The sequence below is a fragment of the Hirundo rustica genome, unplaced genomic scaffold (genome assembly GCF_015227805.2).
Source record: "Hirundo rustica isolate bHirRus1 unplaced genomic scaffold, bHirRus1.pri.v3 scaffold_481_arrow_ctg1, whole genome shotgun sequence".
Classification (NCBI taxonomy): domain Eukaryota; kingdom Metazoa; phylum Chordata; class Aves; order Passeriformes; family Hirundinidae; genus Hirundo; species Hirundo rustica.
This window is the reverse complement of record NW_026690526.1, coordinates 1,461-17,264: the sequence shown is the minus strand read 5'-3', so window position 1 is coordinate 17,264 and position 15,804 is coordinate 1,461. Positions and strand designations below refer to the sequence as shown.

Sequence of the window (15,804 nt, the reverse complement as noted above, 5' to 3'; positions counted from 1 at the left end):
CCCCTCTCCAGGGGGTGTCCCCTCTGGAGGAGGCTCCCGGCGTTCCAAACCCTCCGGACAGCGATGGGATATAGCTGGAGATCCCTGGGCTGGGTCCGAGCCGCCTCCGGCAGTGTCACCTCAGCCGCGCCCTGTCCCCGCTGTCCCCTGCGGGAGGGACCCGGGGCTGCCCGAAATCCCCCGAGACCGCCGGGATAAATACAACTCCAACTGCTCTGTCCTCGGCCAACAAAATCCCGGCCTCCACAGAGACCCCGGGACAGAACTCTGTCACCTGCTTGTGCATTCGGAGCCAAGAAAGAAACGAAAGTTCGTCGGTTCTAAATTACATAAAGATCTCTTTCATTAATTAACATCTCTCTTCTACCGGTTATTGAATTCTCCCCTGAGAAGGGACACCTCCCACTGTCCCCACCCCAGCCCCAGTGTCCAGCCTGGCCTGGGGCACTGCCAGGGATCCAGGGAATGATCCACAGCTGCTCTGGCAATCCCAGCCCAGGCAGCAATTCCTGATTCCCAAGCTCCCATCCAGCGCTGCCCTCTGGCACTGGGAGCCATTCCCTGTGTCCTGTCCCTCCAGGCCTTGTCCCCAGCCCCTCTGCAGCTCTCCTGGAGCCCCTTCAGGCCCTGGAATGTTCTGGAAGCTCTCCCTGGAGCGTTCCCTTCTCCAGGCTGGGCTCTCCCAGCTCTCCCAGCCTGGGTCCCTGGGAGCTGAGGGGCTCCAGCCCTGGAGCAGCTCCAGGATCTCCTCTGGGCTCTGCAGCAGCTCCAGGTGCTGCTGCCGTGTCCCCAGGGCTGGGGCAGCTCTGCAGCTGGGGCCTCACCTGGGCACAGGGACAGGGTCCCCCCTCACCTGGGCACAGGGACAGGGTCCCCCTCACCTGGGCACAGGGACAGGGTCCCCTCCTCACCTGGGCACAGGGACAGGGTCCCCCCTCACCTGGGCACAGGGACGGGGTCCCCCCTCACCTGGGCAGAGGAGCAGGGTCCCCCCTCACCTGGGCACAGGGACAGGGTCCCTCCTCACCTGGGCACAGGGACAGGGTCCCTCCTCACCTGGGCACAGGGACAGGGTCCCTCCTCACCTGGGCACAGGGACAGGGTCCCCCCTCACCTGGGCACAGGGACAGGGTCCCCTCTCACCTGAGCACAGGGACAGGGTCCCCCCTCACCTGGGCACAGGGACAGGGTCCCCCCTCACCTGGGCACAGGGACAGGGTCCCCTCTCACCTGGGCACAGGGACAGGGTCCCCTCTCCCCTGGGCACAGGGACAGGGTCCCTCTCCCCTGCGGGCTCAGCCCAGCGCTGGGGGGTTCTGGGCTGGCTCAGGTGCAGCTCTCACCCCCAGTACCCCCAAATCCTTCTCCCAGGGCTGCTCACACCCAGCCCGGTGCCAGGAGGGTGTCACCAGTGTCACCTCGCGCTGCCCCCAGACCATTCCACGTCTCTGTGACACCGAGCTGCCCCTCTCCCCCGGCCCAGCCCCGCACATGGAACCGGCCCCTCTGTGACATCACCCCGGGCACCGGTGGCACCAGAGGTGACACCTCTGCCCCGGCTCTGCCACCAGCGCTGGCACCGATGGCTTTGCTGTGGCTGCTCGTGCTGCTGGGCCTGGCCGGGCCCGCGGCGGGCACCTGGGACACCTGCAGGTCCGTGTCCCCAGGGCGCTCGGGGACACTCGGGGCTGCCCTGGCACGGCCCGGGCACGCCGGAGCCCCTCGGGGGTCCCTGTCCCCGCCGCCCCCCGAGCAGGGCACCCATGGATTTGTGCTTCCAGGGGCACCTGCGGGCTGCGGCCCTCGGCTTCCGACCACAGCTCTGCCGCTGGCACCTCTCGTGTTGTGGGTGGCACCGGGGTCCCTTCGGGGGCCTGGCCCGGCATCGTCAGCATCCAGGCCACCTGGGAGAACGGCACGTGGCACATGTGTGCAGGTGTCCTCCTCAGCTCCCAGTGGGTCCTCACGGTCGCACACTGCTTCGCCAGGGCCGGGTAAGAAACAGCAGGGACAGAGATGTCCCCAGAGCACGGGCAGGTGCCCAGGTCACAGCACCGCGTGCCACCTCCCTCTCCGCCTTGGGAAGGAGAAGGCCGGGAGATGCTGGAGCCCGTGGCTCTGCTCCACGACACCCCTCTCTCCATCAGGCACCTCCTCAAGGACTTCTCCAAGTGGGAGGTGGTGATGGGAGCCTCGGATCTGAGCCAGCCGGGCCCCGAGGCTGCCGTGAGACACATCCAGAGGCTGCTGGTGCACCAGCACTACGTGCCTGCCACGGCGAGGAACGACATCGCCCTGGTGGAGCTGGAGCGGCCCGTGGAGTGCAGCGACTACATCCAGCTGGGCTGTGTGCCCGACGCCTCGCTCCGGGTCTCAGAGCTGAAATCCTGCTACATCGCCGGCTGGAACTTTGCCCGAGGTGAGCTCCCGAACAGGATGTGAGCTCCAGAATGGGGTGTGAGCTCCAGAACGGGGTGTGAGCTCCAGAATGGGGTGTGAGCTCCAGAACGGGATGTGAGCTCCAGAACGGGATGTGTGCTCCAGAACGGGGTGTGAGCTCCAGAACGGGATGTGAGCTCCCAAACGGGATGTGAGCTCCAGAACGGGATGTGAGCTCCAGAACGGGATGTGAGCTCCCGAATGGGATGTGAGCTCCAGAACGGGACGTGAGCTCCAGAACGGGATGTGAGCTCCCGAACGGGATGTGAGCTCCAGAACAGGGTGTGAGCTCCAGAACGGGGTGTGAGCTCCAGAATGGGGTGTGAGCTCCAGAACGGGATGTGAGCTCCAGAACGGGATGTGAGCTCCTGAACGGGGTGTGAGCTCCAGAATGGGGTGTGAGCTCCAGAACGGGGTGTGAGCTCCAGAACGGGGTGTGAGCTCCCGAATGGGATGTGAGCTCCAGAACGGGATGTGAGCTCCAGAACGGGGTGTGCGCTCCCGAAGGGGGTGTGAGCTCCACAACGGGGTGTGAGCTCCAGAACGGGGTGTGAGCTCCAGAACAGGGTGTGAGCTCCCAAACGGGATGTGAGCTCCCGAAGGGGGTGTGAGCTCCACAACGGGGTGTGAGCTCCAGAACGGGGTGTGAGCTCCAGAACGGGGTGTGAGCTCCAGAACGGGATGTGAGCTCCAGAACGGGATGTGAGCTCCAGAACAGGGTGTGAGCTCCAGAACGGGATGTGAGCTCCAGAACAGGGTGTGAGCTCCCGAACGGGGTGTGAGCTCCAGAACGGGGTGTGAGCTCCAGAACGGGGTGTGCGCTCCGAGGGCGAGCTGGGCACCCCGGGGACGCGCACCGGCCGCAGACAGAGTCGGCTGCAGGACGTCAGCGGGGCCGGGGCTCGGAGCAGCCCGGGCCGGGGGAAGGAGCCCCCGCCAAGACGGGGCGCGGAACGGGACGAGCTGGAAGGTCCCTTCCCACCCGAACAATTCCTGCTGGCCCTGGGAAGGCTCTGCAGAGATGGGTCTGGCTCCTCCTCCAGGCCAACAGCAGCGACACAGCTGGACAATATCGCTCTGTGGGGAAGGGGCTCAGCCCCAGCGAGGGGAGGGAATGGGATCCATGGGATGGGATGGGATGGGATAATGGGATGGGATGGGATGGGATGGGATGGGATGGGATGGGATGGGATGGGATGGGATAATGGGATGGGATGGGATAATGGGATGGGGGTACCGCCATGCTGGGGGCTCATTCCCACGGTTCCGGGATCAGGCATGATTCTGCGGGAGGCCAAGGTCCACCTCATGGACACGGAGCTCTGCAACAGCAGCCGGTGGTACGCGGGGGCCGTTCATGCTGACAACCTCTGTGCTGGGTACCCACACGGTGGCATCGACACCTGCCAGGTACGAGCCCCACACACAGCCCAGCCCGTCCCGTGTCCCCCACAGGTCCCTGTCCTCTGTCCCCTTGTCCCCAAGGCCTGGTCCTGCCCACAAAGCCCATCCAGTGCCCCCAGCAGACCCAAAGTGTGGATGTGACCCCAGAACATCTGTCCTCTGCACATCTGGGACCCATGTGCAGAGATGGGAGAGCTCCCGACCTGCTCCAAACCCAGGGCCTGGAGGCTCTGGCCCCTGAGCAGAACCCTCCTGGGCTGGGAATGTGGAACTGACAAGGGCTGGGAGAGAGGAGCCAGCACTGGGCTGGAGAGAGGAGCCAGTGCTGGGATGGGAGAGAGGAGCCAGGTCTGGGATGGGAGAGAGGAGCCAGGTCTGGGCTGGAGAGAGGAGCCAGTGCTGGGCTGGAGAGAGGAGCCAGGTCTGGGATGGGAGAGAGGAGCCAGCTCTGGGATGGGAGAGAGGAGCCAGCGCTGGGATGGGAGAGAGGAGCCAGTGCTGGGCTGGGAGAGAGGAGCCAGCGCTGGGATGGGAGAGAGGAGCCAGCGCTGGGATGGGAGAGAGGAGCCAGTGCTGGGATGGGAGAGAGGAGCCAGCGCTGGGATGGGAGAGAGGAGCCAGCTCTGGGATGGGAGAGAGGAGCCAGGGCTGGGCTGGGAGAGAGGAGCCAGTGCTGGGATGGGACAGAGGAGCCAGTGCTGGGATGGGAGAGAGGAGCCAGCGCTGGGCTGGAGAGAGGAGCCAGCGCTGGGATGGGAGAGAGGAGCCAGTGCTGGGATGGGAGAGAGGAGCCAGTGCTGGGATGGGAGAGAGGAGCCAGCGCTGGGATGGGAGAGAGGAGCCAGCTCTGGGATGGGAGAGAGGAGCCAGTGCTGGGATGGGAGAGAGGAGCCACCGCTGGGATGGAGAGAGGAGCCAGCGCTGGGCTGGAGAGAGGAGCCAGGTCTGGGCTGGGAGAGAGGAGCCAGCGCTGGGATGGGAGAGAGGAGCCAGTGCTGGGATGGGAGAGAGGAGCCAGTGCTGGGATGGGAGAGAGGAGCCAGCGCTGGGATGGGAGAGAGGAGCCAGGTCTGGGGCTCGCAGCAGCCCCCCACAGTCCCTGAACCCTCTCTCCTGGCACAGGGGGACAGCGGGAGCCCCCTCGTCTGCAAGGACAACAGAGCTGACTACTACTGGCTGGTGGGATTGAACAGCTGGGGAAGAGGCTGTGACAGAGCCAGGCACCCCGGGATCTATACATCCACTCAGCACTTCTACAACTGGATCCTGATCCAGACCGCCCTGAGCCCGGCAGACGTCACCGGCCAAGCACCGGAGCCCAACTGCGCCCCGAGTCCTAAGCCAGAGGCCACCGTGACTTCTGCAGGGACCCCGACACGGGAACCAGAGCCAGAGCCCGTAACAGAGGCAACACCAGCGCCAGAGCCGACTCCAGAGCCAACGCCATCGCCAGAGCCGACTCCAGAGCCGGCTCCAGAGCCGATTCCGGTGCCAGACACAACGCCAGACCCGGTGCCAGAGGCGACAGGAGAGCCAACGCCTGAACCCACGACAGAGCCAACGACAGTGCCAGAGCCGACGACAGTGTCTGTGCCAGAGCCGACGACAGTGCCCGTGCCAGAGCCGACGCTGATGTCAGGGCCCACTCCAGCGCCGGAGCTGGAGCCGGAGCCAGACATCCCCCTGGCGCCCGAGGAGGAGCCGGTGCCAGCACCAGAACCGACCCCGGAGCGATTTCTGCTCATCTCGGTGCCGTACCAGAGCCTGGTGAAGTTCTGCAACCTGCTCAGGGACTTCCTGCACTTTCTGAAGGAGCAGCTGGGCTGAGCCGGAGGAGGAGCGGATGCAGCTCCGGCCCCGGAGCGTTCCCTGCCGCGGTCGCTGCCCGGGGCCCGGGGCCGCTCTGTCCCTGCCCGCCCTCCCCTGCGCCCACCCCGCGCCGCAGCCCAGTTTGTTGTTCAATAACAACCGGCGCTTTGTTGGCGCTCCCCAGGAACGGCCCCAGCGCGATTCAGCCGCCCGGGCAGGGCAGGGAGGGCCGGGCCGGGCCGGGCCGGGCCGGGAGAACGAGCGGGGCCGGCCCGGGTCGGGAGGAGACGAGGGCGGAGCCGGGGAGGAGGGAAAAGCTGTTTAATAACGGAGCGGGACGGGAGCGGCTCGAGCGGGAGCCCCGGAGCCCCGAGGGGCGCGGAGGTGCCGCCACCCCGGGGTGTCCCCGGTGTCCCCAGCTCTGCCTCTGAGGCTGCCGGGAGCCCCCTCCCCTTCCCCCGCTGTGCCCCCGGCTCCGGCAGGGCTGGAGCTGCAGCCGCGCGTTTGGGATCCCTGGAGCCGCGACATTCCCTCTGCTCCAGCGGGAGCGCAGCTCCAAAGAGCTGTCCTGGCTCCGGAGCAGGGGCTGGAGCCTGGCAACGAGGCACGGATCCGGGATTCCGCGATCCGCCGCGATCCTGGATTCCGCGATCCATCAGTGTCTGGAGGTGGTTCGGGGCCCTGCCGCGGGCTGGCCCGGCCGCCGAAGCTCGCCCTTCACGAATACCCGCGGTTCCCGGCTCGGGGGGTGCCGGAGCCCCCCACCCTGCCAGGGCCGCTCCGGGCCGGGCACAGCTCGGGGCGCGGGCGGGGGTCCCGGGGGCTCAGCGGGGCTCCGGGCCCCAGGCCGGCAGCGGGGGCAGCCCGGGGGGCAGCAGGGCGAAGCGGGGGCTCTCCGGCGGCTGCCAGGGCGCTGGAGCTGGGCTCCCGCCCGGAACGGGACCTGCGGGACGGACACGGGGCTCGGGCACCGTCCCGAACCCCCGGGGGACCCCCGGCAGCTCCCCCCCTGCCCCTCGTACCGCAGCACGCCTCGTCCCAGGCGCAGGGGCCGGAGGAGCAGAGGTGCAGCGGGGCCGGGGGGCGCGGGGGGCCGCTGAGGGGCTGCACCGAGCCCGCGGGGGTGTCCGGGAGGGGCTGCGTGGGCACCAGAGAGCTCCGTGTCACAGGGCGTCCCCGGGGCGCTCCGGCACCAGGTCACCGCGGAGGGGACCGGCAGGGGCTGGGGACGCTCCAGAGGGTGCCGGAGCGCGTCGGAGCGTCCCCAGCAGCCCGGGACCGGCCGCGTCCTACCCGTGCGGCGGCGGCGGGGCCGAGGGCGGGGGCGATCCAGTCGCACCAGGAGCCTGCGTGGGCACGGGTGGGGACAATGTCCTGGCTCGGGCACGGCGCTGCCCCCCCAGCCCTGACGCGCAGGGAGCAGCCCCAGGGGTCCCAGCCCCGAATTTCAGCCGCGCTCCCTCCCAGGGGCGCCCCTGGGCCCCGCTCCCCTCCTCGGGCGGCAGGTGCCACCTCCCGTGCCCTCGGTGCCCGGGCTGTCACCTGCTCCGCCAGCCTCCCGCTGCTGCTCGTTCTCCCGTCGCCACTTGGCTCGGCGGTTGGAGAACCAGACCTGGGAGAGGGAGGGAGCTGAGGCTGTGCCCCCCGCCCAGCCCACGGCCCTGGCACCGCCCGGGACACGGGGCGTGGGATAGGGGATACGGGATACGGGATATGGGATATGGATATGGGATGTGGGACATGGGACATGGGGCACGGGACATGGGGCACAGGGCACGGGACACGGGACATGGGACACGGGGCGTGGGATATAGGATATGGGATATGGGATACGGGATATGGGATATGGGATATGGGATGTGGGATATGGGATATGGGATACGGGATATGGGATATGGGATATGGGATGTGGGATATGGGATATGGGATATGGGATATGGGATATGGATATGGGATATGGGATAAGGATATGGGATATGGGATATGGGATATGGGATATGGGATATGGATATGGGATATGGGATATGGGATATGGGATATGGGATATGGATATGGGATATGGGATATGGGATATGGGATATGGATATGGGATATGGGATATGGGATATGGGATATGGGATATGGATATGGGATATGGGATATGGGATATGGATATGGGATATGGATATGGGATATGGGATATGGGATATGGGATATGGGATATGGGACATGGGATGTGGGATATGGGATATAGGATATGGGATATGGGACATGGGACATGGGATATGGGATGTGGGATATGGGATATGGGATGTGGGATATGGGATATGGTATATGGGATATGGGATATGGGATATGGGATGTGGGATGTGGGATGTGGGATATGGGATATGGGATATGGGATATGGGATATGGGATATGGGATATGGGATGTGGGATATGGGATATGGATATGGGATATGGATGTGGGATATGGGATATGGATATGGGATATGGATATGGGATATGGGATATGGGATATGGGATATGGATATGGGATATGGGATGTGGGACATGGGACATGGGGCACGGGACATGGGGCACAGGGCACGGGACACGGGACATGGGACACGGGGCGTGGGATATAGGATATGGGATATGGGATATGGGATATGGGATATGGGATATGGGATGTGGGATATGGGATATGGGATACGGGATATGGGATATGGGATATGGGATGTGGGATATGGGATATGGGATATGGGATATGGGATATGGGATATGGGATATGGATATGGGATATGGGATAAGGATATGGGATATGGGATATGGGATATGGGATATGGATATGGGATATGGGATATGGGATATGGGATATGGGATATGGATATGGGATATGGGATATGGGATATGGGATATGGGATATGGATATGGGATATGGGATATGGGATATGGATATGGGATATGGATATGGGATATGGGATATGGGATATGGGACATGGGATGTGGGATATGGGATATAGGATATGGGATATGGGACATGGGACATGGGATATGGGATGTGGGATATGGGATATGGGATGTGGGATATGGGATATGGTATATGGGATATGGGATATGGGATATGGGATATGGGATGTGGGATGTGGGATATGGGATATGGGATATGGGATATGGGATATGGGATGTGGGATATGGGATATGGATATGGGATATGGATGTGGGATATGGGATATGGATATGGGATATGGATATGGGATATGGGATATGGGATATGGGATATGGGATGTGGGATATGGGATATGGGATATGGGATATGGGATATGGGATGTGGGATGTGGGATATGGGATGTGGGATGTGGGATGTGGGATATGGGACACGGGGCACGGGACACGGGACACGGGACATGGGACATGGGACATGGGATACGGGATATGGGACACGGGATACAGGTCAGGGGGCACGGGACACGGGGCATGGGACAGGGGGCATGGGATATGGGATACGGGATATGGGACATGGGACACAGGGCACGGGACATGGGATATGGGATATGGGATATGGGATATGGGATATGGGACACGGGACATGGGACATGGGGCACGGGACACGGGGCACGGAACACGGGGCATGGGGCAGGGGACACGGGACACGGGACACGGGACATGGGGCACGGGACACGGGGCACAGGACATGGGACAAGGGACAAGGGGTATGGGGCACGGGGCACAGGCTCCTCACAGCCCACAGCGAACGGGGACATGGGTGGGACGCGGGCAGGGAGAGGGCTCGATGCCGGGCATGGATATGGGCATGGGCATGGGAAAAGCATGGCCCAGTCTTGATCCCAGACACGGACAAGAAACATCCCAGGAATGGGCACGGGCCTGGGCTGTGATCCTGCTCCTTCCCCACCTCACCGGGCTGGGGGCACACGCCTGGCGCGGGTGTGCCCCCGGCACAGGGCACGGGGCCCGGTGGCTGCTGTCGGGTGTGCTGCGGGGGGCTGCGGGGGGCTGCGGGGGGCTGCGGGGGGCCCCTGGCACCGGGGACTCGCTGCTGGCACTGCCCGGACACCCTCCGGGGCTGCCATGCACCGGGAGAGGGTCAGCAGTGCACAGGGATGTGGGGCTGGAGCTGCTGGGGGGAGAGTGTGAGGGCTGTGTGCCAGGGAATGTGCCAGGGAATGTGCCAGGGAATGTGCCAGGGAATGTGCCAGGAGTGCCATGGACTGTGCCTGTGCTGGGTGTGCCATGGAGTGTGCCAGGAGTGCCATGGAGTGTGCCATGCAGTGTCCCAGGTGTGCCATGGAGTGTGCCACCACCAGGTGTGTCATGGAGTGTCCCAGGTGCACCCTGCACTGTCCCAGGTGTGCCGTGCACTGTCCCAGGTGTGCCCTGCACTGTCCCACGTGTGCCGTGCACTGTCCCAGGTGTGCCATGCACTGTCCCAGGTGTGCCGTGCACTGTCCCAGGTGTGCCGTGCACTGTCCCAGGTGTGCCATGCACTGTCCCAGGTGTGCCGTGCACTGTCCCAGGTGTGCCCTGCACTGTCCCAGGTGTGCCCTGCACTGTCCCAGGTGTGCCATGCACTGTGCCTGTCCCAGGTGTGCCATGCACTGTGCCTGTCCCAGGTGTGCCATGCACTGTGCCTGTCCCAGGTGTGCCCTGCACTGTCCCAGGTGTGCCATGCAGTGTCCCAGGTGTGCCATGGAGTGTGCCACCACCAGGTGTGTCATGGAGTGTCCCAGGTGCACCCTGCACTGTCCCAGGTGTGCCATGCAGTGTCCCAGGTGTGCCATGCAGTGTCCCATGTGTGCCATGGAGTGTCCCAGGTGTGCCATGCACTGTCCCAGGTGTGCCCTGCACTGTGCCTGTCCCAGGTGTGCCCTGCACTGTCCCAGGTGTGCCCTGCACTGTGCCTGTCCCAGGTGTGCCCTGCACTGTCCCAGGTGTGCCGTGCACTGTCCCAGGTGTGCCATGCACTGTCCCAGGTGTGCCCTGCACTGTCCCATGTGTGCCATGCACTGTCCCAGGTGTGCCCTGCACTGTCCCAGGTGTGCCGTGCAGTGTCCCAGGTGTGCCGTGCACTGTCCCAGGTATGCCCTGCACTGTCCCAGGTGTGCCATGCACTGTCCCAGGTGTGCCCGGCACTGTCCCAGGTGTGCCATGCACTGTCCCAGGTGTGCCGTGCAGCGTCCCAGGTGTGCCCTGCACTGTCCCAGGTGTGCCCTGCACTGTCCCAGGTGTGCCATGCAGTGTCCCAGGTGTGCTGTGCAGTTTCCCAGGTGTGCCATGCACTGTGCCTGTCCCAGGTGTGCCCTGCACTGTCCCAGGTGTGCCATGCACTGTCCCAGGTGTGCCATGCACTGTCCCATGTGTGCCATGCACTGTCCCAGGTGTGCCCTGCACTGTGCCTGTCCCAGGTGTGCCAGGCAGAGCCCCCCGAGCCAGGGACAGTCTCCTCCCTGCGGTGTCAGTGCCACCACCCGGCGCCCAGCGGCGGCTGGCAGCTGTCCCCGCGCTGTGCCGCCAGGGCCCGCGGCGGGTCCCCTCTCACCCTGACGGTGCTGTCCGGGAGCTGCGTGGCCGCGGCCAGGCTCTGCCGGGTGGCGGTGTCCGGGTACTGCCCCCTCCGGAACTCTGCGGGTGGCACGGGGCGGATCGGGGCTGGAGGAGCCGGGGGCGTCCGCAGCCAGAGCCGGGGGCAGCCAGCGGGGGGCTCGGGGGGGCTCGGGGGTGGTTCGGAGTGCTCTGGGGTGGTTTGGGGTGCTCTGGGGTGGTTTTCAGTTCTCTGGGGTGGCTCAGGGTATTCTGGAGTGATTTGGGATGCTCTGGGGTGCTCTGGGGCGGTTCGGGGTAGTCTGGGGTGGTTTGGGGCGCTCTGGGGTGCTTTGTGGTGCTCTGGGGTGGTTTGGGGCGCTCTGGGGTGGTTTGGGGTAGCCTGGGGTGGTTTGGGATGCTCTGGGGTGGTTCAGGGTAGTCTGGAGTGGTTTAGGATGCTCTGGGGTGTTCTGGGGTGGTTTGCGGTGTTCTGGGGTGCTTTGGGGCCCTTTGGGGTGCTTTGGGGTGTTCTGGGGTGCTCTGGAGCTCTCTGAGGTGGTTCAGGGTGTTCCGGGGTGGTTCAGGGCGCTCTGGGGTGCTTTGAGGTGTTCTGGGGTGCATTGGGGTGCTCTGGAGGGCTCTGGGGTGATTTGGATCTCTCTGGGGTGGTTTGGGGTGTTCTGGGGTGGTTCGGGGTTCTCTGGGGCACTCTGGGTCGTTCTGGGGTGCTCTGGGGTGATTTGGGGTGGTTTGGGGTGGTTTGGGGTGCTCTGGGGCGCTCAGGGGTGATTTGGGGTAGTTTGGGGTGCTCTGGGGTGATTTGGGGTGCTTTGGGGCCCTCTGGGGCGCTCCGGGGCCCCGCAGCGATGCCGGGTCACCCGCAGGTGCCCACCGGAGCCCACCCCGAAAGCTGCGACCGCTCCTTTGGGAAGAGCCCCGCCCGGAGCCGCGTCCCGTGGGCAGCGCACCTTGCTCCAGAGCCTCCGCCTGCTCCCGGGAGAACACGGTCCTGCTCCTGCTCCTGCTCCTGCCCCCGCCGCCGCGCCGGGGCCCCGCAGCGCGGCCCTGCGGGAGCTGCGGGCCGGGGGCCGCGGCCAGCGGGGACCCTGCGGGGACACAGGGGCAGGAGCTGGAGGAGAACCCGCGGGCGGGGGCTCCCGGGGGCGCCGGGAAGGCTCGGGAGGGGTCCGGGCTCCGGGGCAGCCCGGCAGAGCTCACCCCGAGGGTCCCGGGGCTCGGCCGCCAGGCGGAGGTCGCTGGGCAGGGTCCTGAGCACGCGGTTGATGGAGGAGACCTGGGCGGGGACAGGGAACGTGCCCGGGAGGGGACAGGGATGGAGGCGGAGGGCCCGGGGCCGTCTCTGGGATTCTCTCCGGAGCCAGGAATTCTCCGCCCCGGGGTCGAGCCCGACTGCTCCCGGTTTGTGATCCAGGAGCCCGGAATTCCCGGGACTGCCGTGATCCCGGGACTGCCAGGATCTCACGGAACTGCCGGGATCCCGGGACTGCCAGGATCTCACGGAACTGCCGGGATCCCGGGACTGACCGGATCCCGGGACTGCCAGGATCTAACGGGAGGCCGTCGGCACCAGTGGGATCGGCAGGGTGACTCTGTCTGTCCTCGGGCAGGGACACTCTGCACGGAGCCACCGCGGTGTCCCCAGGCCCCAGGGCGCAGCAGGGCTAGGGGGTAGCGGTGGGGCTCTGATTCCCCATTTGCCTTCCCCTCCCCGCCTGCTCCTGCTCCTGTTCCGCGTCACCGAGCACCGAGCACCGAGCACCGAGCACCGAGCACCGAGCACCGAGCCCTTCTCTGGGGATCCTTCCCATTCCCGAGCCCTTCCCACGGACCCGAGCCCTTCCCATCACTCCAAACCCTTCCCTGTGCATCCATCCCTCTGTCCCGAGCCCTTCCCTGTGCATCCATCCCTCTGTCCCGAGCCCTGCCCTGTGCATCCATCCCTCTGTCCCGAGCCCTGCCCTGTGCATCCATCCCTCTGTCCCGAGCCCTTCCCTGCCCATCGTTCCCGCCCCCGCCACCCTCCCGCCCCCCGGCCGTGGTCTCGGAGCCCCCTGCCGCTCCCGGCCCCGGGAATTCCCGCAGCCCCGGGATTCTCCGGCGGGACTCACGCTGGGGATGCCGCTGCCGGCGCAGATCCCCTCGGCGTGCAGCTGCCGGCGGATCTCCCAGGCGAAGAGCCCGGGCTGCTCCAGCTTCAGCCGCGCGATCCTGGCCACCACGGCGGGGGTGGCCGTGAGGGGCTTGGAGCCCCCCACGGCCTTGGGCCCCACGGCCCCGGTCCGGTAGTAGCGGCCCAGGATTTTGCTGACGCAGCCGTTGGACACCTGCGGACAGAGGCTCAGAGCGGGGAGGATTTGGGAGGAGAAGGAGAGTCCCGGCTCCGACCCCTGCCCCTGCCCCAGCCCCTGCCCCTGCCCCTGCCCCTGCCCCTGCCCCTGCCCCTGCCCCTGCCCCTGCCCCTGCCCCTGCCCCTGCCCCTGCCCCTGTCCCCGTCCCCTGTCCCCGTCCCCAGCCCCTGCCCCTGCCCCTGCTCCTGCTCGTGCTCCTGCCCCTGCCCCTGCCCCTGCCCCTGCCCCTGCCCCTGCTCCTGCTCGTGCTCCTGCCCCTGCCCCTGCCCCTGCCCCTGCCCCTGCCCCTGCCCCTGCCCCTGCCCTTCCCCCGGCCCCTGTCCCTGTCCCTGTCCCTGTCCCTGTCCCTGTCCCTGTCCCCATCCCTGTCCCTGTCCCTTCCCCTGCCCCTGTCCCTGTCCCTGTCCCTGTCCCTGTCCCTGTCCCCGTCCCCTGCCCCTGCCCCTGTCTCATCCCCATCCCCTGTCCCCGTCCCCTGCCCCTGTCCCCATCCCCTGTCCCCATCCCCTTCCCCTGCCCCGTCCCCGGCCCCTGCGCACCTTGAGGCTGCGGGAGATGTCGGAGCTGCGGGCGCCGCCGGCCGCCAGAGCGATGATTCTCTGCCTCTTGCAGGTGGGGAGGGGGCGGCCGTTCAGGAAGAGCCCCCCGAGCTGGTTCACCCCGCTGGGCCCTGGGGAGGGGCGCGGGGCTGCGGGAGCGGCGCTGCCCTCCGGGATTCCCGCATCCCGGGCCGGGGGCTGAGCGGGGGACGCGGGGCTCGATGCCGGGGCTGGGTGCGGGCAGGGGATGGGGGCGGCGGCCCCAGGGAGCAGGAAGAACACCGCGGGGAGAATTTGGGAAGGGCAGGGGGTCTGGATGTCACCGGGGGCCCGGAGGACCCTGCGGGGCCGCGGGGGGATCGGCGGCTGGGCGGACGCGTTCGTGCCGGGGCAGGGAGCGGTGGCACGGCACGTCCCTGATTCCCACCGGGAACACCGGGAACACCGGGACCCCGCGCTCCTCACCTCGGTGCTGCATCGTCGAGAGGCTTCAGGGGGCTGTGGGTGCCTGGGAATTCCCGGTGGGACACGGGGGATGCTGCGGGGCCGGATAAATCAGCGCCGGTGTCCGGGGCTCAGCCACGACGCTGCTGCGCGGAGGAGGGACAAAGGGCAGGAATCCTGGAGCAGAGGATGGAAACACTTGAGGGCGACTTGGGAAGTCTTTGTGCTCCAGGCACAGCGGATAAAGACCCGGAAAAGAGGTCACGGGGCTCTGGAGAGGCTCCGGAGCCACCGGTAACGCTGCCTGTGCTGCCCGCACCGAGCAGCCACCGGCACGAACGGAGCCTGCAGCGCCTGCGGAGCTCCCCTGGACACCCCCGGGACAGAGGGGTCCCCACGCCCACCCCAGCTGGGATCCACAGGGAATGCAGGGTTCCCCCATGCCCACCACCCCCCCAGCCAGGCATTCCTCCCCAAGCTCCCATCCAGCGCTGCCCTCTGGCACTGGGAGCCATTCCCTGTGTCCTGTCCCTCCATTCCCTGTCCCCAGCCCCTCTGCAGCTCCCCTGGAGCCCCTTTAGGCCCTGCCGGGGGCTCTGAGCTCTCACTGGAGCCTTCTCCTCTCCAGGCCGGGCATTCCCAGCTCTCCCAGCCTCGATCCCTGGGATTTCCCGGCTGGATTCCCACAGGGATATTGGTGCCTCTCCTGCCTGAGCACCTCGGGCACCGCAGAGGTGCCACCGAGCCCGGCTGCTGCTGCTCCCCCCACACCGGCCTTGCCAGAGCCCCCAATTCACCTGGAACAACCTAAAGCCCCCCCGACACCCCCAGTGTGGAGCTTTCCCTGCCACGGTCCCCAAATCCCGCTGCTCCTCCTCCCTGCACAGCCTGAGGGAGTTCGGAGACCCCGACCCTCGGCGAGATTCAGGAAAAGCGAAATAAACCCAACAACAGGGACGAGGGCGCAGCTGTCCCGCAGCCGTCCCGCAGCTTTCCCGCAGGTGAGCAGCGAAGCTGAGGCGTGTCCCACCTCCCTCTGCTCGGACAGGGATGGAGGGATGGATGGATGGATGGAGGGATGGAGGGATGGATGGAGGGATGGATGGATGGATGGAGGGATGGATGGAGGGATGGAGGGATGGAGGGATGGATGGAGGGATGGATGGAGGGATGGATGGATGGACAGATGGATGGATGGATGGAGGGATGGAGGGATGGATGGATGGATGGAGGGATGGAGGGATGGATGGAGGGATGGATGGAGGGATGGATGGATGGAGGGATGGATGGATGGA

General features: G+C 66.1%; 2 protein-coding genes across 2 annotated transcripts; one reads left to right on the top strand and one right to left on the bottom strand.

Moving 5' to 3' along the window:
- The first annotated feature begins 1,582 nt into the window (after window positions 1–1,582).
- Window positions 1,583–5,670, top strand: LOC120748066 (acrosin-like). The gene is made up of 5 exons (XM_040054139.1): window positions 1,583–1,653; window positions 1,782–1,994; window positions 2,148–2,419; window positions 3,716–3,849; window positions 4,966–5,670. The coding sequence occupies exons 1-5, from the start codon at window positions 1,583–1,585 to the stop codon at window positions 5,668–5,670; spliced, it is 1,395 nt and encodes a 464-aa protein (XP_039910073.1).
- An 806-nt stretch (window positions 5,671–6,476) lies between these two features.
- PAX4 (paired box 4) lies at window positions 6,477–14,543 on the bottom strand. The gene is made up of 8 exons (XM_040054140.1): window positions 14,531–14,543; window positions 14,066–14,196; window positions 13,287–13,502; window positions 12,376–12,451; window positions 12,126–12,263; window positions 11,174–11,256; window positions 7,195–7,264; window positions 6,477–6,595 (listed from the first exon to the last, which is right to left on the bottom strand). The coding sequence occupies exons 1-8, from the start codon at window positions 14,541–14,543 to the stop codon at window positions 6,477–6,479; spliced, it is 846 nt and encodes a 281-aa protein (XP_039910074.1).
- Window positions 14,544–15,804: the final 1,261 nt, after the last annotated feature.

Coding starts and splice junctions, on each gene's coding strand:
- PAX4 (XM_040054140.1), bottom strand. Junction 11,257..12,125: donor GGCGGAGGCTCTGGAGCAAG/GTGCGCTGCCCA, acceptor TGCCACCCGCAG/AGTTCCGGAGGGGGCAGTAC. Junction 6,596..7,194: donor GCGGGAGGCTGGCGGAGCAG/GTGACAGCCCGG, acceptor TCCGTCCCGCAG/GTCCCGTTCCGGGCGGGAGC.
- LOC120748066 (XM_040054139.1), top strand. CDS start 1,583: ATGGCTTTGCTGTGGCTGCTCGTGCTGCTGGGCCTGGCCGGGCCCGCG. Junction 1,995..2,147: donor CACTGCTTCGCCAGGGCCGG/GTAAGAAACAGC, acceptor TCTCTCCATCAG/GCACCTCCTCAAGGACTTCT. Junction 3,850..4,965: donor GTGGCATCGACACCTGCCAG/GTACGAGCCCCA, acceptor CTCCTGGCACAG/GGGGACAGCGGGAGCCCCCT.